General features: G+C 51.4%; 1 protein-coding gene across 1 annotated transcript in view; it reads right to left on the reverse strand.

Annotated features, from left to right (window-relative positions):
* The window catches only part of sfrp5 (secreted frizzled-related protein 5), a 95,870-nt gene extending 70,157 nt beyond the window's left edge, over window positions 1-25,713 (reverse strand). Inside the window, exon 1 of the mRNA XM_038773138.1 lies at window positions 24,578-25,713. Coding sequence (XP_038629066.1) covers window positions 24,578-25,097 — 520 coding nt within the window. The 5' untranslated portion in view covers window positions 25,098-25,713. The remainder of the gene's footprint in view (window positions 1-24,577) is intronic.
* Window positions 25,714-27,503: the final 1,790 nt, after the last annotated feature.

Consider the following 27,503-nt stretch of genomic DNA (forward strand, 5'->3'; position numbering starts at 1 on the left):
TTAGCTCAATTCGGGATGGCTCCCCGTGACCCCCACCCCATGAAATACTCCCCTCCCTTCCCCTTCCCTTCCCCTCCCCTCCCCCTTCCTTCCCCTCCCCCTCCCCCCTCCCTTCCCCTCCACCCCTCCCCTCCCCCCTCCCCTTCTCTTCCCTTCCCCTTCCCTCCCCCTCCCCTTCCCCTCCCCTCCCCTCCCCCTCCCCTCCCCTTCCCCCTCCCCTCCCCTTCCCCCTCCCCTCCGCTCCTCTCCCCCTCCCCTCCCCCTCCCCTCCCAAGTCTCTTGGCCAAAATGTTTCCCTCAACTAACATCAGTGGAAAATAAGTAGATTGTCTGGTCATTATCCTATTTGTGGGTGCCCGCTGATTTTCTCTTTTTATTCATTGGCCGAAATTCTCAGACTGTTGGGATTTTCTTTCCCCGCTCACAGCGCACCCCCGGCCACGGGTATCCTGGCGGGGTGGGGTGGCTTCAATTTCAATGGGAAATCCCATTGACAAGCGGCGGGAAGAGATCAAACGACGCACCACCGAGAAATACGTGACTGGGGCACTGGAGAATCCCACTTAGTGATGGGACAGGAGCGTCGCTGGCAAGAGCAGTAATTGCTCTTGAGAAGTAATTGCTGTCGGAGCCATCAGGGGGCAGTGCTTCTGGAGTCACAGGTAGGCCAGGCTGGGTAAGGGTGGCAGATTTCCTTCCCTAAAGGACATAGAAAACCACATAGACGGGTTTCTGTGACAATCTTGTACTTAGTGTCGCAAGCATTTTATTTCAGATTTAATTCATGAGCTGAATTGAGACTCATCCAGCTGCCTGGGTGGGATTTGAACTCATGCCTCAGGATTACTTGTCCAGTAATATAAATAATGCTACTGTATCCCTATTGGTTGCCAGATTTCCGTTATTACACTGCTGACCACACTCCATTAGATCTGTAACGCTCTTTAGGGGCTCCTTAAGTTGGATAAGGCATTATAGAAATGCAAGTCTTTTGTTTCCTGAATTGACTGGCAACCTCTCTCCCCCCCACCTCCCCCTTCCCAGACGACACCCCCGCCCCTCACCCCCGCCAGCCGAACACTTCCACCAATAACTGTTTATTTGGACTGAACCTTAAATGCTGGGGTGGGACACAGCTGTGTCTTCTGAATGAATCAGTTCCATGTCACCTAATCTACTCTGAAACATTCTGGGAATATTCATTATAAACAGTCTTCTACAAAGCGCGCACTTAAATCATCCCTCGAAATAACCGTATAAACTTGCCTTCACTTAAACGACCATCCATTCAGAATAACGGAGAGCCATTCATTAAATTTGGCATGACATTGTATACACAACGTTCGCTCAAAGACAATGATGAATCTCTGCTGACTGTGTTTTAATTCACAATTCTCCCCTATTGTCTGTCCATGTTTATACATAACACACGTTTCTAAACAGTGCCGCAGTTTTAGCCGCTGCTATGTTCCCCTGAGGTCAGGTCACTCCAGCTGAGTTCTGGGCAGATTTCAATTACGGTCTATTAATGCATGAGGGTTCCTCCCCAAAACTGACATCCTGAGGGAGACCAGTTGTCAAGGAGACCAACATCATAGAATCCCTACAGTGCAAAAGGAGGTCTTTCAGCCCATCAAGTTCCGCACTGACCCTCTGAAAGACCCTCCGCCTTGGCCCACCACCACCACCCTATCCCCATAACCTGACCTAACCTGCACATCTTTGGACACGAAAGGAAAACTTCAGCAAGGGCAAGTTTAGCACGGCCAATCCATCTCAACAGTACATCTCTGGGCCGTGATCTCAGCAGAATAAAAGAGTGCCGTTCTGGGTGGGATTAGCGGGGCCGTTCCTGGTGTCGCTATCTACCGGCACTCTGTCTTGTTTTCGTGCCCCGGCAGGGAATACCCCACCGAGGACACACTTCATAAAAAAAAAATAGAATCTATTCCGGGCGGGAGGAGTCTACTATCTAACGGCACTAACGTTTTCAGTGCGCCGGCGGGGAAAGCCACGCTGTGGCCTAACTCAGCGTCAGCAGAGCTCCTCGATGCAGGACGAGACCGCAACGCCATTTTTAAAAGGCGCCCTGATCTCCTGACCCGCCCCCCCCGACGCAACGCATGGACCCCCCCCCCCCATGCCCCAACTCACCCATAAGGAGGCAATTGAGCCCCCTCCCCTCCCAACACCCCACCTCACATGGGCAGGGCACCACCGAGCCAGCCTGGCAGTGCCATCTGGGCAACCAGGCAGTGCCAGGCTGGAACTGTCAGGGTGGCACTGTCGGGTTCTCATGCTAGCAGTGCCAAGGTACCCGTGGCACCTACAGTACCAGGGTGCGACCCTGGCTGGAGGCCGACCACCTGGTGGCTCTGATTGCCTGGGAGCCCCCCCCCCCCCCCCCCCCCCCCCCACAGGTACAGCTCCACCAGGTAGATTGCGCCCAAAGAGTTGGGATAAAGGGGCATTTTCTGGATGGCAACCTGTAACTAGTGAAGGCCACAGGGATCTGCGCTGGGGCCACAATTATTTACCATATAGATGAATGACTCGGACGAGGGAAGTGAATTGCAGAAAGATAGGTGGGAAGGCAAGTGGGGAGGAAGATACAAAGAGTGCACAGCGGGATATAGACAGGGTAAGTAAGTGGGCAAAAACTTGGCAGGTGGAATATAATGTCGGGGAACGTGAAGTTCTGCACTTTGGTAGGAAGAAAAAAGCAGCTGAATATTATTTAAATGGGCAGAAATCACAAAAAGCCGGCATGCAAGGTTAGCAGGTAATTGGGAAGGCAAATAGGGAAGTCCTGCTAAAACTGTACAAGGTAGGCACTAGTTACATCACAACCTGGAGTATGGAGAACAGCTTTGGCCCCCCCTTATCCAAGGAAAGATATACTGGCATTGGAGGCAGTCCAGAGAAGGTTCACCAGGTTGATCCCGGTTAGGGAGGGATTTTCCTATGAGGAGAGGTTGAGTAGGTTGGGCCTGTACTCATTGGAGTTTAGAAGAATGAGAGGCGACCCTATTGAGTCAAACAGGGGGGGTGGGATTCCCTCAGCCCACGCCGGTTCGGAGAATCGCCGGGCCGGGCACAATTCGCGCGACGACGCCCAGACGCCGGTCCGCCGGTTCTCCGGTGACCGGAGAATCGCCGCCATTAGCGCCAGCACAGTTGACGCGCCACCGGTCGGGAGCCGCTCTACGTGCCCCCCCCGGCGATTCACCGCCTGGGATGGGCCGAGTGGCAGCCAAAAAAGCCTGAGTCTCGCTGGCGCTCTTCACATCTGATCTTACCCGGCGGGACCTTGGCGTTCATCCTGTTGGGGGCAGCCTGGTGGGGGGGGGGGAAGGGGGTGTCCGAACCCATGGGGGGCGTCGACCGTGGCCTGGCCCGTGATCGGGGCCTACCGATCGGCGGGCCGGCCTCTCCTGGTGGGGACCTCCTTTACTCCGCACCGGCCCCTGTAGCCCTACACCACGTTGCGTCGGGGCCGGTGCGGAGAAGGAAGCTACCACGCATGCGCGCATTCGCGCCGGTCACAGTGGGCATGCGTGCGTTCGCGCCGGCCGCAGTGGGCATGCGTGCATTCGTGCTGGTCGCAGCACACATATGCAAACCCGCGGCGCCCATTTGATGCTGGTATCGGCAGTTGGAGCGGTGTGGGTCGCTCAAGTGCTGTGTTGGCCTCCTAGAGGGCAGTTTTTAACGACGGTGTCAACGCTCTGCCTTCAGATGGGAGAATCCCGCCCAGGATTCTCAGGGTGATTGACAGGTTAGATGCTGAGAGGATGTTTCCTCTTGTGGGAGAGTCTAGGACCAGAGGGCATCATCTCAGAGTAAGGAGTCACCCATTTAAAACAGAGATGAGAAGGAGTTTTGTATCTCTGAGGGGAGTGAATGTGTGGAATTCTCCACCGTAGATGGCTGTCGAGGCTAGGTTGTAAAGTATGTTCAAGGCAGGGCAGCATGTGTCACAGTGGTTAGCATTGCTGCCTACGGCGCTGAGGACCCAGGTTTGAATCCCGGCTGAGTTTGCACATTCTCCCCGTGTCTGCCTGGGTTTCATCCCCACAACCCAAAGATGTGCAGGGTAGGTGGATTGGCCACGCTAAATTGCCCCTTAATTGGAACAAAAAATAATTGAGTACTCTTAAAAAAAAAAGTACGTTGAAGGCTGAGACAGACAGATTTTAATCAGTGAGGGAATCGGGCATTATGGGGTTAAGGCGGGAGAGTGGAGTTGAAAATTATCATTTCAGATCGGTCATAATCTCATTGAATAGTGCAGCAGACTCGATGGGCCGAATGGCCCGCCTCTTCTCCTCTGTCTTATGGTCCTATGTTAAAGGTGCTATATAAATGCAGGCTGTTAAATAGAGAAGGGGACGAAGTCCTGATTTTAAACTTTTCTTTCTTAGTTTAGTGCGACCAAGCCACAAGGGGTACATCTCCTTTGAAAGGCTTCGGAAAAGCCAACACACCTAAGGTTTAATTAGGGTCAGAATGTTTGCTCCATTCGGCCTTGGTGCGTGTGGATTTATTCTGCTGCTGGCTATGCGTTTGAGGCTTAAGCTTACTAACCGTGCAACATTACCGCTGATACCGTTCTCCTGCTAAATTCTTCACTGGCGAGAGGTTAAGTGCTATCTCTTTATGTCTGTCACACATCGACCATGCTCTGCTTACAGACATGTGACAGAAATATACTGATCACGTTGGCATCTTCTGGAGTGGAGGATGGTGCGACTCTGAACCTTTCCAACACTTCTCCCCAGCTCAGAGCTGAGCTGTGTCAGCAAAGGAAGCAAACTGGGCAATTTCCCAGCTTGTTCCAGGAGAGTCCCGGGCAGGATGAGAGTCAATGGCTAAAGATCTTTCAGACCCATCGTTTGAACCCTGCTCTCTCTTGCCCATCAAGCTTGCTAATTCAGCCAGCTGGTTGGCCATTTAGATCATGAAGGCAACGAAGACCCCATGTTCAACCGTGCGCCCGTGACTGAGTTAGTTGACCTCAGTCAGCACAACCCTGAGGCATTCAACATTAATCTTTGTCACAGTCGCCTCCAGGGGTAAATTAGCTAGGGTCACTTTTTGTGAATACAACCCAGTGAACCCTGCTGGGGAGTTTGTGTGCATGTATGAGTGTGTGTGTGTGTGTATAAGATGTGTGTGATATGACTATGTGTGAGTGAGTGTTTATGTGTATACATGGGTGATTGCGCCAGTGTAAGTGTAAGAGGGGGCTGGTTTAGCACAGGGCTAAATCGTCGGCTTTGAAAGCAGACCCAGGCAGGCCAGCAGCACGGTTCAATTCCTGTACCAGCCTCCCCGAACAGGCGCCGGAATGTGGCAACTAGGGGCTTTTCGCAGTAACTTCATTTGAAGCCTACTCATGACAATAAGCGATTTTCATTTTTCATTTCAAGTGTATGCATGTGTGCCTTTGCGTCATTGTGCGAGTGTGTACAGCAGATTGTGCCGGTGGTGTACGTGTGTCTGCAAACTCTGCCACAGTATAAAATCCATCGCACTTCTCCCTCTCTTCACCTCTGAAGGAGAGTCATGCGGACCCGAAATGTTAACTCTGTTTCTCTCTCCACAGTTGCTGACAGGGCTGCTGAGTTCATCCTGTCATCCAGATTTTCTATTTCTATTTCCGATTTTCAGCAACCGCAGTAATTTGCTTTTATTTTTGTGTGTATCAGTGTGGGTGTGTGATGCTTGTGTGTGTCTGTGTGTGTTGGTATGTGTATGTGTCAGTGTGTGCATCTGTGTATCAATGTCTGTGTGTGTTTGTATGTGTGTCTGTGCGTGTATATCAGTGTGCTTGTGTGTATATCTGAGTGTTTTTGTGTATCTATATCAGTGTGCATATATCAGTGCGTATCAGTGTGTATCTGTGCGTGTGCATGTGTGTATATCAGCGTGTTTCAGAGTTTGTGTGTATCTGTCTCTGTCAGTGTGTGCGCATATCTGTGTGTATGTGTATAGCATTGTATGTATCCTTATGTGTGTACATCGGTGTGTGTGCATCAATGCCTATCAGCGTGTGTGCATATGTGTGTTATATATATCTCAGTGTTTGCCCGTATTACTGTGTACATACATGTTTATCTGTGGGTGCGTGTAAGTGGATCAGTATGTGTGTATATTGATATGTGTGTGTGTATCGGTGTGTATAGTTGTGTGTGTGTCTATATATATATATATATCAATGTGTGTGTGTGTATCAGAGTGTGTGGAAGTGTGTGTGTGTACAGTGGGCGGCACGGGAGTACAGTGGTTAGCACTGTTGCTTCACAGCGCCAGGGACCCGTGTTCGATTCCCGGCTTGGGTCTGTGTGGAGTCTGCACGATCTCCCCGTGTCTGCGCGGGTTTCCTCCGGGTGCTCTGGTTCCCTCCCACAGTCCAAAGATGTGCAGGTTCGGTGGGTTGGTCATGCTAAATTGCCCCTAGTGTCCAAAGTTGCTCTTAGTGCTGGGTGGGGTTACTGGGTTATGGGGATAGGGTGAATTGGACATTCTAAATTCTCCCTCCGTGTACCCGAACAGGCAATAGTATGTGGCGACTAGGGGATTTTCACAGTAACTTCATTGCAGTGTTAATGTAAGCTTACTTGGGATAATAAAGATTGTTAGTATTATCAGTGTGTATCAGTGTGTTTAAGAGTGTGTGTATCAGTTTGTGTGTAAGAGTGTGTATGTCAGTGTGTGTAAGAGTGTGTGTATCAGTGTGTGTGTGTAAATGCGTGTGTATAAGTGTGTGTTTATCAGCGTGTTTATCAATGTGTGTGTGTATCAGTGTATGTATCAATTGAAATGCTGGGTGAAACATGATTACATTTGTTACAGGACCCCACGGTCTAATTGCCCGAGGCAGTCACCAGGTGAATAGTCACACGACACAGGTGATGCCTGTGGAAGATCAGCACAGCAACATTCCCCAAATTGAACGTAGAACTTCAAAAATGTGGAGGAATTGGGGGAAATGTCATCACCTTTAAAGTAAAGCCAGGGACCCTCAGTATAGACGCCCAACAGAGCAACCGGGAGTGAGCCACGGCACTCTCTAGCTTGACCAGCAAACTGCTCTATTCTTCCTCTAAATGATTGACCCAGCGATGGAAAGAAATGACCACGGATGCATATTAGCCCAATAGCAGCTAGTTCAGAAAGCAGCAGCGAGATCAACACCTCGCACTATCTCAACCCATCCTCTTGACTCACTCTCAGTCCTGCACATCAATGCCCCCTATGGGGTAGGGAGCTGAACTACTGCCATTTTCCCAGGTTGTCGCTATTAAAACGGGGAAAATCAACAGGGTTCGAGTTGGAAATCTGGGAGGGAGGATAAAATCTCACTGACTAAACATTTGTAAGGCAGATGGACCACAATGACTTTGTAAAAGGCCCCTGTTTATGTGAAAATGGGTTCATATTCACAACACACATTTCAGCATGGGTGGTGATTTCAAAATGCAGGGGGACAGCTGATTAATGGAAGTAGGTGAGGATGTGGCGATGAGCAAGCTGACAGAGCAGGACATGGATTCCTTGCAGAATTATACTGATGGAACTTTTTTTCAAGTTTCCTACTTTTCTTGCACATTTTGTATATTTTCCCAAGGACTTCATACACACTCTCACAGTCACACATACTCACACTCACTCACACCCAACACACACACACAGTCACACATACATACAGTCACACATACTCACACTCACACTCTCACAGTCACACTTACTCACACTCACTCACACCCAACACACACACTCACACACACACTCTCACAGTCACACATACTCACACTCACTCACACCCAACACACACACACTCACACACACACTCTCACAGTCACACATACTCACACTAACTCACACCCACACACACACACAGTCACACATACTCACACTCACACACACTCTCACAGTCACACATACTCACACTCACTCACACCCAACACACACACACACATTCACAGTCACACATACTCACACTCACACACACCCAACACACACACTCACACACACAGTTACACATACTCACACATTCTCACAGTCACACTCTCACAGTCACACATACTCACACTCACTCACACCCAACACACACACACATTCACAGTCACACATACTCACACTCACTCACACACTCATAGTCACACATACTCACACTCACACACACCCAACACACTCACACTCTCACAGTCGCACATACTCACACTCACTCACACCCAACACACACTCACACACTCACAATCACACATATGCACACTCACACACACACTCTCACAGTCACACATACTCACACTCACTCACACTCACAGTCATACATACTCACACTCACTCACGCCCAACACACACTCACATGCTTACACTCACACATACTCACACTCTCACACACACTCACAGTCACACATACTCACACTCACTCACACCCAACACACACTCATTCACACGCACACACACACACACACAGTAACACAGGCACGCACACACCCACGCACACAAACACACATACACTCATGCATCATTCACACATGCACTCAGGCACACACACTGAACGCACAATCACTCACACGCATATACATACTCTCATACACTCAGTCACACACATACACATACCTATACTCACACATTCCCACTCATATACACACACACATTCACACTCAAACACACACACATGCACACACTCACCTACATACTCACACACACACAGACAGACTCACACACTCTCACACATACACACACACAAACACATACACTGATGCACATATACACATACAGTCAAACACACACACATTCTCAAACATACCGCATACACACACACTGGCATACACACACCAATACACACACACACTCACACACACACATGGTGGGGTGAGAAATGCATGAGAGAGTAGAACCGGAGGAGCACAGGGATCTGGGAGGGTTGTGGGTCTGGAGGTGATCGCAGAGATAGGGAGGTGTGAGGGCAGAGAGAGATTTGAAAACCAGGAGGAGAATTTGAAACTCAAGGTGTTTGTTTGACTGTTTGACTGGGACTTAAAATAAGGAGGTGGTAGGAAGGGACTTGTTTCAAGTTAAGACACACGTACCCAAGAATAAACCTGCCTCAGAATGGGAGCAACGTAGGTTTATAAGACTGATTCCTGGCCTGAGGGTATTGTCCAAAAAGGCGGGATTGAGTAGGCGAGGCCTGAATTCTCTGGAGTTTAGAAGAATAAGAATCATTGCAACATGAAAATCTGAAGCAAAGATGCTGGGAGAATATTTCCCCCCTCACTGGGAAATTTTGGATGCAGCTTCAGAATATCAGGATAAGGGGTCGGTTACTTAGGGCAGAGATGAGGAAAGAATTTGTCCCTAGGGCTGTGAATCTTTGGAATTCTTTATCCCAGAGGAACGGCAATGCTCCGAGATTGAGTAGATTGAAGATATTTGGATGCTGTGGGATGTGGGGAGAGTGTGGGGAAAGCAGCCTCAAAGCGCCTTCTGGCCTCTCTTGCTCTTATTTCTAATGTTCTTGGGTTTTTTTTCTATTTTACCTCAAGGAGTCGACAAGTGAACCATGGGGGCCTGTGAGGGAAAGCTGAACAGCTGTTAATACCTGTTAGCTTTCCTCCTTGAGTCTGCCCAAGGGAATTAATCCATCACTTCCAGCAAATACTTCATCAATCATTTCCCCAAGACTCGCTCAAAGTAAAATATCTAATTGGCTTGTAGATCCGGTAGCGAGCGACTGTAACTAAACTGGGACTACTCTGTTTATGAAGCCACTCACCTTCGTCTTTATGACAAGAACACACATGCCAACAACCCTCATTGTCTGGGCATCGAGACTTGTCAAATCAGCCCACTTCCCAACTGGGGCCCTCAAAGCCCATTCCTCCCTTGTTAAAGTTTACAGCTGTTTGAGGCCCAAGCTGGGCCTCCGTTCCTTCTTGATTTTGCTCACCGTCCCCGTCGCTCCCTTCAACCTGGCTGGTGTCCTGCACTGTGAACCTTGACCTCTCACCTCGGTTCCCCAAGAATGGAGTGGGGCACCATAAATCTGCCGAATTCCCGCCGTTTATAAATTGAACATTTGCTCAAACAAACGAGGATGGACATGTTGGGGGCTTTGCCGGCTGTCGTCCTACTGATGGTGCAGAGGAAAGTGAATTCCGTTAACACATGGCCGGATCTCAGCGCAAGTGAGGTGAGCATTCTGCGGAGGTCAAAGCTGATGTCTCGTTTCCTCAGTGGAGCCTGCCTCCCACCCAGATTTTTCTTTATGCTAGGAGTCAGCTCGGAGACGCAAGTAGTCACATGGCTGCGTTGTCCTGGCAATGGCCTTCGAGCAATGTTGGTTGTGGCTTTGTTGGGAGTGCTGATGGCGGCAGTAGGCTGTGGGGTCAGAGATCCATTCCAGAGATCTGGGGGCATAACGGAGGCAGACACTCAGTACAGTACTGAGGGTGCGCTGCACTGTCAGAGGTGCCCGCTTTAGGTTGAGATGTTCAAATGCAGGGACCCTAGCCACCCTCAGCTCGGTGTTAAAGATCCTACTGCACTCTTCTGTAGAAGAGCAGTGAGTTCAAAACAGCTAACACATCAGGTTAATATGCTTCTTAGAAACATGCTGTGAAAACCACGGTTTCTTTCACTACATGTGAACAATACAGCACAGGAACAGGCCCTTCGGCCCTCCTGGCCTGCCCCGGTCATGACGCCAACCTTTGCCAAAACCCTCAGCACGTCCTTGTGCCGTATCCCTCTACACCCATCCTATCCATGTGTTTGTCAAGATGCCTTTTGAACGCTGTTAATTAATCTAAAGTAATAATAATAATAATCGCTTTTATTCACAAGTAGGCTTCAATGAAGTTGCTGTAAAAGGCCCCTAGTCGCCACATTCCAGCACCTGTTCGGGGAGGCCGGTACGGGAATTGAACCCGCGCTGTTGGCCTTGTTCTGCATTACAAGCCAGCTGTTTAGCCCACTGTGCTAAAGCAGCACCTCGTGGGTATTCTTCCAGATTAGAGGGTATGGACTGCCGGAGATTAGAATTCCAGGACCAGTCATGAAGGATTGTCTATCCCATCTCTTCCCCCTCTCTCACTTTGTTGACTTAATTCCCATCAGTGCTCCTTCTGCTTCACATTATTCTTCATTCTTTACTGACTCAAGGAGTGAGCTCCATATTCAACTTCTGTCCCCTAGTGGCAAAGAACCGTGGAACATTCTCAATCCATTTCACCCAACTCGGACATACATTGCCAATTGCTTCAGCATCGTTGGTTCAAAATCTGGAACTCCCTCCCTGCCAGGGACCTAGGTTCAAATCCAACCTTGGGTGTCTGTCTATGTGGAGTTTGTACGTTCTGCCCATGTCTGCGTGGGTTTCCTCCGGGTGCTCTGGTTTCCTCCCACAGTCCAAAGATGTGTTGGTTAGGTGGATTGGGCATGACAATTTGTCCCTTAGTGTCCAAAGGTTGGGTGGGGCTCCAGGGATAAGGGGATAAGGGCCTCAGTAGGGTGCTCTTTCAGAGGGTCGGTGCAGACTTGATAGGCCGAATGGCCGTATTCTGCCCTGTAGGGATTCTATGATTCCATCCCCATCAGATCTCCACTCAAACTATTTGGCTCCAAATGGAAGGAGCTCCATTATCTTCAGTCTCTCCTAACACCGAGTGCCTCCTTGAGGGCTTCAATGGAGAGGAAACCAATCACAGCATGGCAGCGAGTTAGGTTAACAAGCCCACGTTAAGAGGCATGTCAAAGATACTGGCGTTAGAATGCAGTCCAGCATTAGGCGTTAGGTGAGGAAGCGGATCAGGGAGAGTAGATGCCACATGCATCTTGTGATGGGCACACTCACTATGTGACTGCCCCATAATTCTTGCCAGATTCCTAATCTCCACTGTGTCATTTAGCTGACCTTGGACCCTGGCAGCCTTGCTTTGACATCCTTTAACTGGACTGTTCCCTAAAGGGGAATGTTAAGCTGACCCACAATCGCTGAGCTCTTCTGTCTGGTAAAACTATTACTTTCTTTACCTTGTGGAAAGGGGTGTGGACATCAGAGCAGGTGACTGAGTGGCAGGAAGAGGAAGGCAGCGTTTGATGTGTCAGCTGAGACCCACAGTCATGGTGTTTGGCCACATAACGGTCAAACTGAATTCAAATCATTGTGTGTGAGGAGGGATGGGGTGGCAGAGGTGAATTGGGGGCCAGGGGGCACAGTGGGCAGACATATGTAGAGCTAGAGTTGGGTTGTGTGGGGGTGATTTGGGTGAGGGGCTGAGATGGATGAGGGGCTGAGATGGATGAGGGGCTGAGATGGATGAGGGAGTGAGGGGATGAGGGAGCGAGGGGATGTGGGGGTAAGGGGAGGAGGGGCTGTGTTGACCAAGGGAGTGAATTGTGTGTGGACCTGAGTTGAGCAAAGGGGGTGAGTGTGCGAGGGAGTGAGTTGAGTAAGGGGTTGAGTATGCGAGGGTCTCAGTTGGGTGAGGGGTTGAGTGTACGAGGGTCTCAGTTGGGTGAGGGGTTGAGTGTGCGAGGGTCTCAGTTGGGTGAGGGGTTGATTGTGCATGTGTCTGAGTTGGGTGAGAGGGTGGGTGTGTGAGTGAGTTGGGTAAGGGGGTGAGTTGGCTGAGGGTCTCAATTGGGTGAGTGGGTGAGTGTGCGAGTGTCTGAGTTGGGTGAGGGGGTGAGTGTGCGAGGGTCTCAGTTGGGTGAGGGGGTGAGTGTGCAAGTGTCTGGGTTGGGTGAGGGGGTGAGTGTGCAAGAGTCTCAGTTGGGTGAGGGGGTGAGTCTGCAAGGGACTGAGTTGGGTGAGGGGGTGAGTGTGTGAGGGTCTCAGTTGGGTGAGGGGGTGAGTGTGCAAGGGTCTCAGTTGGGTGAGGGTGTGTGTGTGCGAGGGTCTCAATTGGGTGAGGGGGTGAGTGTGTGAGGGTCTCAGTTGGGTGAGGGGGTGAGTGTGCGAGTGTCTGGGTTGGGTGAGGGGGTGAGTGTGCGAGGGTCTCAGTTGGGTGAGGGGGTGAGTGTGCGAGGGTCTGTGTTGGGTGAGGGGGTGAGTGTGCGAGGGTCTGAGTTGGGTGAGGAGGTGAGTGTGCGAGGGTCTGTGTTGGGTGAGGGGGTGAGTGTGCGAGGGTCTCAGTTGGGTGAGGAGGTGAGTGTGCGAGGGTCTCAATTGGGTGAGGGTCTGTGTTGGGTGAGGGGGTGAGTTGGGTGAGGGGGTGAGTTGGGTGAGGGCCTGAGTTGGGTGAGGGGGTGAGTGTGCGAGCGTCTGTGTCGGGTGAGGGGGTGAGTGTGCGAGGGTCTGTGTTGGGTGAGGGGGTGAGTGTGCAAGTGTCTGGGTTGGGTGAGGGGGTGAGTGTGCGAGTGTCTGGGTTGGGTGAGGGGGTGAGTGTGCGAGGGTCTCAGTTGGGTGAGGATGTGAGTGTGCGAGGGTCTCAGTTGGGTGAGGATGTGAGTGTGCGAGGGTCTCAGTTGGGTGAGGGGGTGAGTGTGCGAGGGTCTCAGTTGGGTGAGGATGTGAGTGTGCGAGGGTCTCCATTGGGTGAGGGGGTGAGTGTGCGAGGGTCTCAGTTGGGCGAGGGGGTGAGTGTGCGAGGGTCTCAGTTGGGTGAGGGGGTGAGTGTGCGAGCGTCTGTGTCGGGTGAGGGGGTGAGTGTGCGAGGGTCTGAGTTGGGTGAGGGTCTGAGTTGGGTGAGGGGGTGAGTGTGCGAGGGTCTGAGTTGGGTGAGGGGGTGAGTGTGCGAGGGTCTCAGTTGGGTGAGGGGGTGAGTGTGCGAGGGTCTGTGTTGGGTGAGGGGGTGAGTGTGCGAGGGTCTGAGTTGGGTGAGGGGGTGAGTTGGGTGAGGGGGTGAGTTGGGTGAGGGGGTGAGTTGGGTGAGGGGGTGAGTGTGCGAGTGTCTGGGTTGGGTGAGGAGGTGAGTGTGCGAGTGTCTGAGTTGGGTGAGGGGGTGAGTGTGTGAGTGTCTGAGTTGGGTGAGGGTCTGAGTTGGGTGAGGGGGTGAGTGTGCGAGGGTCTGAGTTGGGTGAGGGGGTGAGTGTGCGACTGTCTGAGTTGGGTGAGGGTGTGAGTTGGGTGAGGGTCTGAGTTGGGTGAGGGGTGAGTGTGCGAGTGTCTGAGTTGGGTGAGGGGGTGAGTGTGCGAGGGTCTGAGTTGGGTGAGGGGGTGAGTGTGCGATTGTCTGAGTTGGGTGAGGGTGTGAGTTGGGTGAGGGTGTGAGTTGGGTGAGGGTCTGAGTTGGGTGAGGGGGTGAGTGTGCGAGTGTCTGAGTTGGGTGAGGGGTGAGTGTGCGAGTGTCTGAGTTCGGTGAGGAGGTGAGTGTGCGAGTGTCTGAGTTGGTGAGGGTCTGAGTTTGGTGAGGGTCTGAGTTGGGTGAGGGTCTGAGTTGGGTGAGGTGGTGAGTTGGGTGAGGGTCTCAGTTGGGTGAGGGTCTGAGTTGGGTGAGGGTCTGAGTTGGGTGAGGGGGTGAGTTTGGTGGGGAGGGGGTGAGTGTGCGAGTGTCTGAGTTGGTGAGGGTCTGAGTTTGGTGAGGGTCTGAGTTGGGTGAGGGGGTGAGTGTGCGAGTGTCTGAGTTGGGTGAGGGGTGAGTGTGCGAGTGTCTGAGTTGGGTGAGGGGTGAGTGTGCGAGTGTCTGAGTTCGGTGAAGAGGTGAGTGTGCGAGTGTCTGAGTTGGGTGAGGGTCTGAGTTGGGTGAGGGGTGAGTGTGCGAGTGTCTGAGTTGGGTGAGGGGTGAGTGTGCGAGTGTCTGAGTTGGGTGAGGGTCTGAGTTGGGTGAGGTGGTGAGTTTGGTGGGGAGCGGGTGATGTTTGTGGGGGGCACATCACGAATGAGCCCAATATCATGGCACATCCAGCAGGTGTCATTGTCCCACAGTCTGGAGCAGGAACCCTGGCTGAAATTTCTGATCTAACCCTTGATCCATGTGGTTTAATATAACTCGAGCTTGGAGCCAACTGATCACCACTCTGTCACTCAACTCGTCTTCCACTTCCTCTCTCAAAGAACATAATTGTTCGGTATCTCTTGGGTGTGTGTATGAGTTTACTGTGCACAAACTGGCAGCCTCAGTGTCCACACTGTGAAGTGTATGCGATGTCCTGAGTCCATGAGAGAGGCCATGAAGACACCCTGCGATTGGCTCTTTTTCCGCCCCTTTAAGGGATGGAAGGTGTGAGCAAGTGGGGTTGGCTGTGCCGTGCACATCCGTGAGGGCGTGGGGTCAATGCTTTGAAATAATGTTAAGGAGAACTCAATTTTGATGAAGGGTTTATGAGCAAGGAGCCTTTGAAGAAGATGAAGTGCGGTTGGTGGGTGGGGAGAGGGGGGATCACAATTTTAGATCCATGGATTGGAGGTGACTTTTTTTTTTGCTTTGACCTCCACCTATTGTCAGCGCTAATTTCCGAGAAGCTTTTCTCCCAGCTCAGTGCTGTCAGAGTATCTGGAATCCACGGCACTGCGGACATCCCAACATCTGTTTCGCTGCAAGAACATTTTTATTACTTCTTGCCATTAACACAAAAAGAAAAACATTACCAAAACAAAGTTGATATATTTGCCACAAAGAGAAAAATAAGTTAACCCTTCCTTTGTCAATTATGTTTTCATCCTCTCATGCGATGTGCTCATCGCTGCTCGGTGAATACCCTGCAACTATTGAACTTCAGGATCGGCAGCCGACAGTTCCATGGGCACTTTGGAGATCAAATCAACTTCCTGCGCTCATCCGAAAATGGGTCCCACAGGGATCAGTCCTCTCACACTGACTCTCTCCAACATATAGACCAGTGATCTCCCTCCCACCAAGTCTCAACTCTTATCTAAGCTGACAACTTGGCCCTGATTTTCCAGGCCAAAGAACTCCAGGACAATGAGAAAACACTCACGGAAGATCTATGTGCTCTGGAAGCCATTTCAGAAAGCAGAGAATTATTTCAACACTGGCAAGACCGTTTGTGTGTCCTTACACCAGGACAACTCCAAAGCCAGGGAAGAACCTTCGTATCCCGTCCTGTGACCAAACACTCACTCATGGCCCAACACCAAATTAACTTGTAATCACCCTATATCATACATTGACCACCCACACCTAACCCCCACCCCATCCCCGTCAATCCCTATTACTGGCAATATCTCCAGAACATCAGAGTGAATCTCAGACAGAAACTAGTAGGTACCACCTCAGGCGGCAGTGCCAATTCTATACACTGCCTCATTCATCCTAGTCAACCCAACAGCGAAGTACTGCTGCTCCTCAGGGACTCCGGAGCCGCCGTACAAATGTGATAAGTTATCCACCTCCGGGAAGTCATAAGGATTATTTCTGGGATGTTGAGATCAACAACAGCTGGAGTGGCTTCCTGTGCTAGCATGTATTGGACACCGTGATGTCTGCATGGAAAACATCCTCAAACAACAGGGCGGCACGGTGGCAAAGTGGTTAGCACGGCTGCCTCACAGCACCAGGGACCCGCGTTCAACTCCAGACTGTGTTTGGAGTCTGCACGTTCTCCCCGTGTCCGCGTGGGTTTCCTCCGGGTGCTCCGGTTTCCTCCCACAGTCCGAAGATGTGCAGCTTAGGTGGATTGGCCGTGCTAAATTGCCCTTAAGTGTTCAAAGGTTATGTGGGGGTTTATGGGGATAGGGCAAGCGAGTGGGTCTCAGTAGGGTGCTCTTTCAGAGGGTCGGTACAGACTTGATGGGTCGAATGGCCTCCTTCTGCACTGTAGGGATTCTACGATTCTATCAGCAACTTGCTGACAGCTCAAGAAGCACTCCCACCGACACCAGGAGGGTCTCAGTGTCCCACTACACACGCACTCCCACTGACACCGGACCTCAAAGAAACTCCTTACACTCGTCTGAAATCCATAGCCCCCTCCTGGAATACACCTTACACTCTATAAACCAACCACAGCCCCACCCCTTGATGGTACACCTCTTGGCTGATTCCAAAAATTGCCAACTGCAGCCCAGTAACCAACCCAATTGGGTACAGTCCAAAATATCAACCACATTAGGATGGGCCAGGGAAGATGTGGCCATGAGCTCCATAAGTGGAAGATAAGGAACAACTCAAATTGTGACTGTGGCCACGTAAATCCGACCATCGGCCAAATACTGAACTTCGTCCCTGAGGGATCCATTCCCGGTAGCATCTCGGGCATTCACATTACGTCACCATTGAAGAGATCATTAACATCAACATCGAGCCCCAACCAGACTGAAATAATTGTCCATCAATAACCACCCTTGAGCAGATGCTGGTGAGTCACCTTCGCTCCTGTCTGTGTCGTGCAGGGAGGGCGTTCCAGGATTTTGACCTACTGACAGCGAAGAAACGGCGATAGTTCCAAATCAGGATGGAGACAGCAGGGGGATACTACGTGGAAATGTTTCCTTTCTCTTTTCCAATCACCTCCTGTGCCTTTCGGCAATGAATTCTGCTGGACTGTGTGGACGGCGGGTGTAATCATTGATGGGCGATGAGGGATATTGTGCATTTTAACATTATTCCTCAGGTTGCGAGAATCACTGGTGAGAGCAACATTTATTACTCATCCCCGAATCGCCCTTGAGAGGTTGGGGGTGAGCCGCCTTCTTGAGTCACAGTACACCCACAGTGCTGTTAAAGAAGAGGTTTCGGGATTTTAACCCAACAATGGAATGGCCAATATGTTTCTCAGTCAGTGTTGTGTGAGATATGGGGAGGGTGACAGTGAATGAAATGAAACTCGCTTATTGTCACGAGTAGGCTTCAAATGAAGTGACTGTGAAAAGCCCCTAGTCGTGACATTCCAGCGCCTGTTCAGGGAGGCTGGTACGGGATCCGTGCTGCTGGCCTGCCTTGGTCGGCTTTCAAAGCCAGCGATTTAGCCCAGTGTGCTAAACCAGCCCCTGCTGCCCTTCTGTCTCTAAATGTTGGAGGTGATAACTTTGGGGAGAAGTTACAAACTTTGCTACAGTTGGGGTGGCTGCTATAAATAACAATATCTCAAAGTCCGAAATGTAAGGGTTTACACTAACAAGTTTCTCGCTAACCTTGTTGCACAATCTCCTTTCTTAAGTCACCTGGCCGCTGTTATGTGTCAGCCTTGACGCAGTTGTCAACACTCATATACTGGGTCAGAAAGTTCTCTGTTGAAGTCCCAGCCTAGAGACTTCAGCACAAAGACTGGTCAGTCACCCTGACTGCAGCACTGAGGGAGTGCCGCACTGTCCAAGGTGCTGTCCTTCAGAGGAGGAGTCTAACTGATGTCTTTGCTCTCTTCCCTCAATGGTTCAAGATCAGAGTAGATCAGAGATGTCGCAAACTGTACTCCATAGCCAAACAAGACCAATAAAAGTAACACCATTCAGGTCGTATGTGTGAGATTGTGCGTGGAATGACTGACCCACACAACACTTTAAAATAACTGGCTCGACATGATATGGGGGCTGTGGGCTTGTTTCCATTGAGGTTGGATGTGCGTTTGATTGTGTGCATTTAAAAATAAAATCAGATTTACCGCCCTAGTTTTTCTGTCAGTAAAGCTGTCACTGTGCACGGGTCTCACTTTCTGAAGCAGAAGTGGAGATATTTAGGGAAAAGGGCTTTGTTTTGAACGCATTCTCCTCTTATTCTGAAGATGAAACTGGCACCAACATTGGTGTGTTTCGATGGTGAGGGGTGGAGTGAGCAGGGGATGGGCTTCTCGCCATTGAAAGGCAGGCTGTATTTGTTGCTTTCAGAGATCGCGGCACAGACTGTGTCAATTAGACAGTGTCTGTTACACTGGGGACCAGTCGCTCCAACGTCTCCTGGCTCGATCCACTCTGATTACCTCATTGCAGCTCTCTGAGATCTTCAGGGTTGGCAATGCCGCGGAATGGGCGCAATAGCAAACTACACAGGGACAAATAAACCAGCCAGCACACACACACATACCCACACACACACACACACATACCCACACGCACACCCACACACGTACCCACACACACCCCCCACACACACATACCCCCACACACACACCCACACACATACCCAAACACATACCCCCACACCCCCGCACACATACCCACACACACATCCACACACGTACCCACACACACCCCCCACACACACATACCCCCACACACACACACCCACACACATACCCACACACACACCCACACACACACCCAAACACATACCCCCACACCCCCGCACACATACCCACACACACCCCCCCCACACACACCCACACACATACCCACACACACACCCACACACACCCACACATACCCACACACACCCACACACATACCCACACACACCCACACATACCCACACTCCCCCCACAAACACACATACCCACACACACACCCACACACACACACACATACCCACACACACACACACACATACCCACACGCACACCCACACACGTACCCACACACACCCCCCACACACACATACCCCCACACACCCACACACACACACCCACACACATACCCACACACACCCACACACACACCCAAACACATACCCCCACACCCCCGCACACATACCCACACACACACCTCCACACACACCCACACACATACCCACACACACACCCACACACACCCACACCCCACACATACCCACACACACCCACACACATACCCACACACACACCCACACATACCCACACACCCCCCACAAACACACATACCCACACACACACCCACACACACACCCAAACACATACCCCCACACCCCCGCACACATACCCACACACACACCCCCACACACACCCACACACATACCCACACACACCCACACACACCCACACATACCCACACACACCCACACACATACCCACACACACACCCACACATACCCACACACCCCCCACAAACACACATACCCACACACACACCCACACTCACACACATACCCACACACACATACCCACACACACACCCGCACACACACATACCCACACACACATACCCACACACACATACCCACACCCACACACACACATACCCACACACACACACCACACACACCACACACACATACCCACACACACACACCACACACACACATACCCCCCACAAACACACATACCCACACACACACCCACACACACACACATACCCCCCACAAACACACATACACACACACACACCCACACACACATACCCACACACACACCCACACACACACATACCCACACACACATACCCACACACACACCCACACACACACATACCCACACACATACCCACACACACACACACACATACCCACACACACACATACCCACACACACACAAATACCCACACACACATCCCCACACACACACACACATACCCACACACATACCCCCCCACACACACACACACCCTACACACACATACCCACACACACACAAACACACACACATACCCACACACACACATACCCACACACACACATACCCACACACACACATGCCCACACACACACACCCACACACACACACATATCCACACACACATACCCCCCACACACACCCACACCAACACACATACCCACACACAAACACATACCCACACCCACACCTACACCCCCACACACACACACCCACGCACACATACCAACACACATACCCCCTCACACACATACCTACACACACACCCACACCCATACCCGCACACATACCCACACCCACACATACACACACCCACACGCATACCCACACACATACCCACACCCATACCCGCACACATACCCACACCCACACACACCCACACACATATCAACACACACCCACACTCACATACCCACACACACACCCACACACAAATACCCACAACGACATCCACACATACACACATACACCCCCACACACCAACACATACATACCCACACACATACCGACACACACCTACACCCACACCTACACACACACAACCACACCCACTCACACCTATATTTAGCCCATACACACACCCACACACACACCCACATGCGCACCTACACATCAACACCCACATAAGCACCCCCACACACACACCCACACAAGCACACAAAGGTACACACACAGACACACAAACACACACACCCACACTCCACGCACACACACACACACACAAAAACACAAGCACACATATTGACACACACAGACATCCACACACACACACTGACACACACAAGCATGCACACCCACAAACGCACACACCTACACAAACATACACACACCCACCCACAGTCACACACCCACTCACACTCATACATACACAAGCCCACACACTACACATAGACACACTCGTCACACACAGGCACCCACACCTACATACACACCCATCCATACCCACACACACCCACATACATACATAGATACCCACCCATACACACACACACTTAGACACCCCCCCCCCCCCACATCCCCCGCCCCCTGGGCACAAGGGGACACTGGCTTGAAAGTGGAGGTGGTTCGTGACTGTTTTTGTTCCCCATTTAACCTCCTCACTGCCAAATGTTGACTTTTCAGCAAAGTATTCCCATCCGGCTGAAATGTAATATTTTGGAAGAAATCAAGGAAAGTGCGGGGGAGGAGGACCAATCAGATAACACCTTCAACTTTCACCTGATTTATTATTGTCACATGTATTGGTATACAGTGAAAATTATTGTTTCTTGCATTGCATTCTTGCATTGTTTCTTCAAATGGCTAGTAGCAGCATTAGGGACTGAATGGCCTCCTTTTGTGTTGTAACATTCTAGGAACCTAACTCTCTCGATGAATGTCGCGCAACAAACATTTCAGCTAAAAGTGCTTACTTTTCTTTTTGGCAAAGGCTAAAGGTTTTCATAAAACATTTTAAACTGGAAAACTAATTCATCCAACATCAACCCCCCCCCCCACGGAAAGTCCGGGTTTCAATGGTTAATCACACGACAACATCTCTTTCGGGAATGCATGTCAAGGGAAAACTGTTTTGAGCAGCGTTTTCTGGCACTTTCGTAGATTTTCTTTTACCCCGGGCTGTTTAAGTTTCTAGAACAATCCGGCTGTGCTGTAATGCTGAGTACTCAGTCACAAGACAAGAAGAGCACAGATAGGATCCCGGAGAGTGCGATTCCCTAGACCTATTGGCATTCCCACAAATTCTCCTCAACAGTGTGTACCACACCACACCGTCAATTTATAGGGTTAGGGTGATGAGGTAATGACCCAGGAGGAAGATGAGGAAACGTTTTTGTTTTTGGACACAATAATCTGCACTGGGTTTCACAAAAGGGCAGTGGAGGGAAAGTTGATCGAAGGCTGGAGGGTTGCAACATCCAGAGCTGAGGTGAAAACGTCGGGCGAGTGGAGATAATCGGGTAACTCTTTCAGGGAGCCAGCACAGGAATGGTGGGATGAATGGCCTCCTTCTCTACCGTACCATTCTACAACCCTAACCTCTCAGCAGTTCTTGAGATGGGCGGCACGGTAGCACAGTGGTTAGCTCAGCGCCAGGGTCCCAGGTTCGATTCCCGGCCTGGGTCACTGTCTGCGCGGAGTCTGCACGTTCTCCCCGTGTCTACGTGGGTTTCCTCCGGGTGCTCCGGTTTCCACCCACAGTCCCAAGGTTAGGTGGATTGGCCCTGCTGAATTGCCCTTAGTGTCCAAAAAGGTTAGGTGGGGTTACTGGGTTCTGGGGATAGGTCGGAAGTGTGGGCTTAAACGGGGTGCTCTTTCCAAGGGCCGGTGCAGACCCAATGGGCCAAATGGCCTCTTTCTGCACTGCAAATTATATGATTCTATGATGATAAATTGCCCTTTGTGTCCAAAAAGGTTGGGTGGGGTTACTGGGTAACGGATATGGGGTAGGGGCATAGGCTTAAACGGGGTGCTCTTTTCAAGGGCCGGTGCAGTCTCGATTGGCCAAATAGCCTCTTTTTGCACTGTAAATTCCATGACTTCTACGATTCCCTCAGGATGGAGTGCAGTCAGTCATCCAAGGGTTGCCACATGCTAACAAAAGAGACCCTTTGCTCAATGAGTGAGGCTCAAGCCAATCTCCACAAGACCTCCCCCCCCCACCCCCCACCCACCACCCCGCCTCTAAAATCATCCCCTGTCCCCAATTTGGTTCCCCCACACCTATTTCTCTTTTTGGATCACCCTCTGCAGCCATGAGGTCTGGCAAATGAGTTGTCAATACGTCTCTGAGATTGCCCATTGAGGTTAGAAGGCAGGGGGATGCATGGGAATAGCCCATGGAGGTGGGGAGAGGGTTGGGGGGGGGGGGGGGGGTATCCCTAACACCTGCAACCTTTAGCTCACCATACTAAGGAGACACAACCTGAGACCCAGAGCTACACCCGATATTAGGGGATTTAAGGGGAGCTGCCCTCCAGCACACAGACCTTACAGCAAGGCAGCATTCTCAATGAAAGGTAACATTTCCTAACAAATTACTTATTCATATATAATAAAAAAAGGAATAATGGACTGAATTAAAACAAATCACCCCTAAATTGCACCAGTATTTTCACAGCATTGCTGCAACTTTCTATCATCCAGCTACATATTACACCAGAGGAACCGTTATACATCAAAAGTTTGAAACTCACATCTATTTCATTGTCTCCACCCTTCCCTATTTCAGCCAGCTGATCTATCCCTAATTGCTGAATCACTCCATCTTTCCCCTGCAATATTTCATCCTTGCCCTTTCTTCCTTTATTTCTTGCCTCTCCCTCTCCTTTCTGCATCTCTCTTTTTCTGTATCCCTTCTATCCACTTATCTCTCTTTTTGCCGTTCTATCTCTGTCCACTTTCCTTCGCTCTCTACCTCCTTTCCAGGACTCTCTCTCCCTTTAGCACTAACCCTCTGCTCACATCTCTATGGTATCTCTCCTGGACCAACAGTAACTGTACATTTGGGAAATGCCGAGTCACGAAAGGCACTCTCTCTCTATACATGTTTGTCTGTCACTCTCTCTCTGTCTCTCCTTTGCTCACCCTCTCTCTCTATCTCTCCTTTGGTCTCTCTCAGTTCCTGCTTCTTTCCCCCTTTCTCTCTTTCTCTATCTCTCCCTGTTGTTCAGTCTCACTCTTCCTTTCACTCTCTGACCCTTTTCCTCTGTTCCTAGTTCGAGTCCCCCTCTCTCTCACTCTCCCTCTCCCTTTCTCACTATGCTTCACCCTCTGTCTCTCTCTCTCTCTCTCTGTCACTCAGTCTCTTGCTCTCCCTCTCTGCCCCTTTCCTCCTCTCCAATTCTCTCCATCCATTTCTCTCTCTTCCTCTCCGTCCTTTTCTCTTTCTGTCCCTCTCGCTCCCTCGCTCTGAGCCTCTTTCTCCTCCTGTTCCTCTACCTCTGTTCCTTACTCTCTCCATCCCACTCCCTCTCTGTTTCTCCCCCTCTCTCTCTCTCACTCCTCACATCGCACAGTAAGCTCCCGTTAACAACCATCCCTGACAATCTCAAAGCAAAATCACAGCCACAAGCTCATTTACAAAAGCAAGGTTCTGAAGAGGAGTTTGAGGCCATCGACACCTGGATCTCGACCCCTGTTTGCCACACCGCAACAACCCCCTCCCCCACGCACCGCGCCCTGACCCCCACTGCCCATTACCTGGTGGTTGAGTTGGCTGGATGCTAGGTGACTGCAGCGAGACGCAGAGGTCATTGTCGAGGGGGAAGCGGTCGCATCTCAGCATCTCCGGCCACGGGAAGCCAAAGGACTCCATGACAGGCGAGCAACCGTCCCGCACAGCTTGGCACAGCGATCGACATGGGTAAATGGGCCGGTCCAGGCAGATGGGGGCGAAGAGGGAGCAGAGGAAGATCTGGGTGTCGGGGTGGCACCGCTTGGCGAGCAGGGGCACCCAGCTGCTGGCCTGCTGCTTGATCTCGGGCAGGGTGTCGTGCTCCAGCAGGTTGGGCACGCGCATCTTGCGGTAGCCGATGTTGTGGCAAAGCCGCAGGTCGTTGGGGATGTCCACGCACTGCGGCTGCTTGGCATAGAAGCGCCCGCCCTGGAGGTGGTCCGACTGCCAGCCGTAGTATTCGTACTCCTCGGCGCTGCCCCCCGAGCCGGGCAATGGCAGGCCAGCCAACAGCAGCCCGAGAAACGCAGCAAAGAGTTTCTGCATGGTCAGCGCACCAGCTCTGTGCCCAGAGTCAGCGAGGTACCTCCGCGATGCCCACCTCACCCGCCTGCTCGCACACTCCTGATGGCAGAGGATGGGAGCCAAGGAAGAAAAACCCGAAGCTGCTCCTGTGTCCCCACCAGGCTTCCTATCTGCTGAAGGTCACACAGCTCCCTGGGTGGTGGAGTCCAGCCAGGTGGGCAGGTAGCTGGCGTCTCCACCAGAATTCCTGCCCCAGAATTTCAGGCACTTGGTGGGTGTTTTGAAGTAAGGGAGAGATTATCGAGGCGATTCCTCTTTCTCTCTCCCCTTCCCTCTCTCCCGGCCAGCTGCACACTCTCCCCAAGCTGCCTGAGATGTCAGCTCGCCGCATGCAGTGCCCCAGGCTGACTACACACTGCCCTCACACACACTCTCACACACGCTCACTCCCTCTCACACACTCAGCTCTGGCAGACTGTGCCAGCATTTAGCTGCTCGCTCCTCCTCGCTCTCCGAAGCCAGAGTTAGACCAGCCCTCTGCAGGCTTCCCCACAAAGCCAGGAGGATTCCACAGCAGCCAATCAGCTCGTGGGCCCCTGTTAATCTGAATGTTTGGATCACAGAGCAAGCTGCCAGTGACTGGAGCAGCTACTTTATACTACAGTGAGCTCCGGACACTGACACAGCTCTTTAAAGGCAAGGTTCATTCTCTCTCTCTCTCTCTCTCTCTTCCCCTTTTGTTTTTTCTGTTCCCTCCTCCCTGCCTTCTCTTTATCTCTCCCCCTTTCTCTCCAAGTCCCTCACACGCAGTGCCTGTATCCCTTTCCTCTCTGCCTCTCTCCCTCTCCATTTCTGTCTCCATTTCTTCTCTATTAGTCTGCTTGCCCCTGTCTGCTCTACCTGTGTGTGCCTCTGTATCTCAGTCTTTCGACTTCTCTCTCACCTTTACTGTCATTGTCTCTCTCTCTTTCTCTCTCCCCCCCCCCCCCCCCCCCCCCCTTTGTCTCCTTCCCTCTCCTGTTTGTGTCGTCTCAGTTCTATCTTCCCTTGGGTGTGATTTCTCTGTCTTTTCACTCTCTCCCTTTCCCCCCTCTGTTGTTCCCTGTGTGTCTGTCTTTTCTGTCTCTCTCTCTCTCTCTCCCTCTTTCTGTGCATTTCGCTGGGAGCAATGAACAATTATTGAGGTGTGCCAGAAGCCCAGGATGTTTTGCCGTTGCGAAGGGCTCCGGGTTATTTATCAGCTGCCCCAACCCTTCACCTGCAACCAGCCAGTGAGATGGCCCAGAGAAGGCTGGGCTTGGCAGGGACGCAAAGGGCAACAGCTCTCCCAGCAGACAGCTGCAAGCAAGTTCTTAAAAGGAAGATAAAGGATCATTTTTGCAGCAGTACCCTCTTCCCCAAACCATCCCCTCCCTCTCTCACCCCACTCCGCTATTCACTCCAGCAACAGGATGCTCACCTCCACTGGTCTGTCTGCGGAAGTGCCATTCTTACAGCAAGCTGGGACAGGTGCCAGGCGGCTATTTGACTGTAGGAGCCTTCATCCAGCAAGGGTCACTGGCTAAGGACTAAAGAAAATGTTCCAGTTCCCTGTCCTTACCCAGCACAAACCTGTGGCTGGGCTTGGCAGGGACGAGATGGCTCCCCATCTCGGAAAGTTCCGACTGGCCCAGCTATTATTTTTAACCTCTCCACAACGCCTTCAGCCAGCTAAGCTCTAAATTCTTCCTCCGAAACCTCACTGCATCCTCTCGCCCTTCAAGCCCCGTGTCGAAACTTGCATCCCGACCAAGCAGTCTTAATTTTGTCCCAGGGGATTTACAGTACAGTAGGAGGCCATTTGGCCCATCGAGTCTGCACTGGTCCTTGGAAAGAGCCCCCTATTTAAGCCCATACCTCCTCTCTATCCCCCTAACCCCACCTCACCTTTTTTGGGCACTGAGGGGCAATTTGGGGATGTTGGGGCTGTTTAGCACAGGGCTAAGAGGGCTTTGAAAGCAGACCAAGCAGGCCAGCAGCACGGTTCAATTCCCTTAACAGCCTCCCCGAACAGGCGCCGGAATGTGGCGACTAGGGGCTTTTCACAGTAACTTCATTTGAAGTCTACTCGTGACAATAAGCGATTTTCATTTTAGGGGCTGGTTTAGCTCACTCGGCTAAATCGCTGGCTTTTAAAGCAGGCCAGCAGCACGGTTCGGTTCCCGCACCAGCCTCCCCGAACAGGCGCCGGAATGTGGTGACTAGGGGCTTTTCACAGTAACTTCATTGAAGCCTACTCGTGACAATAAGCGATTTTCATTTCACTTCATTTCATTTAGCATGGCCAATCTACCTAACCTGCACGTCTTTGGACTGTGGGAGGAAACCGGAGCACCCGGAGGAAACCCACGCAGACACGGGGAGAACGTGCAGACTCCGCACAGACAG

The sequence above is a fragment of the Scyliorhinus canicula genome, chromosome 16 (genome assembly GCF_902713615.1).
Source record: "Scyliorhinus canicula chromosome 16, sScyCan1.1, whole genome shotgun sequence".
Taxonomy (NCBI): domain Eukaryota; kingdom Metazoa; phylum Chordata; class Chondrichthyes; order Carcharhiniformes; family Scyliorhinidae; genus Scyliorhinus; species Scyliorhinus canicula.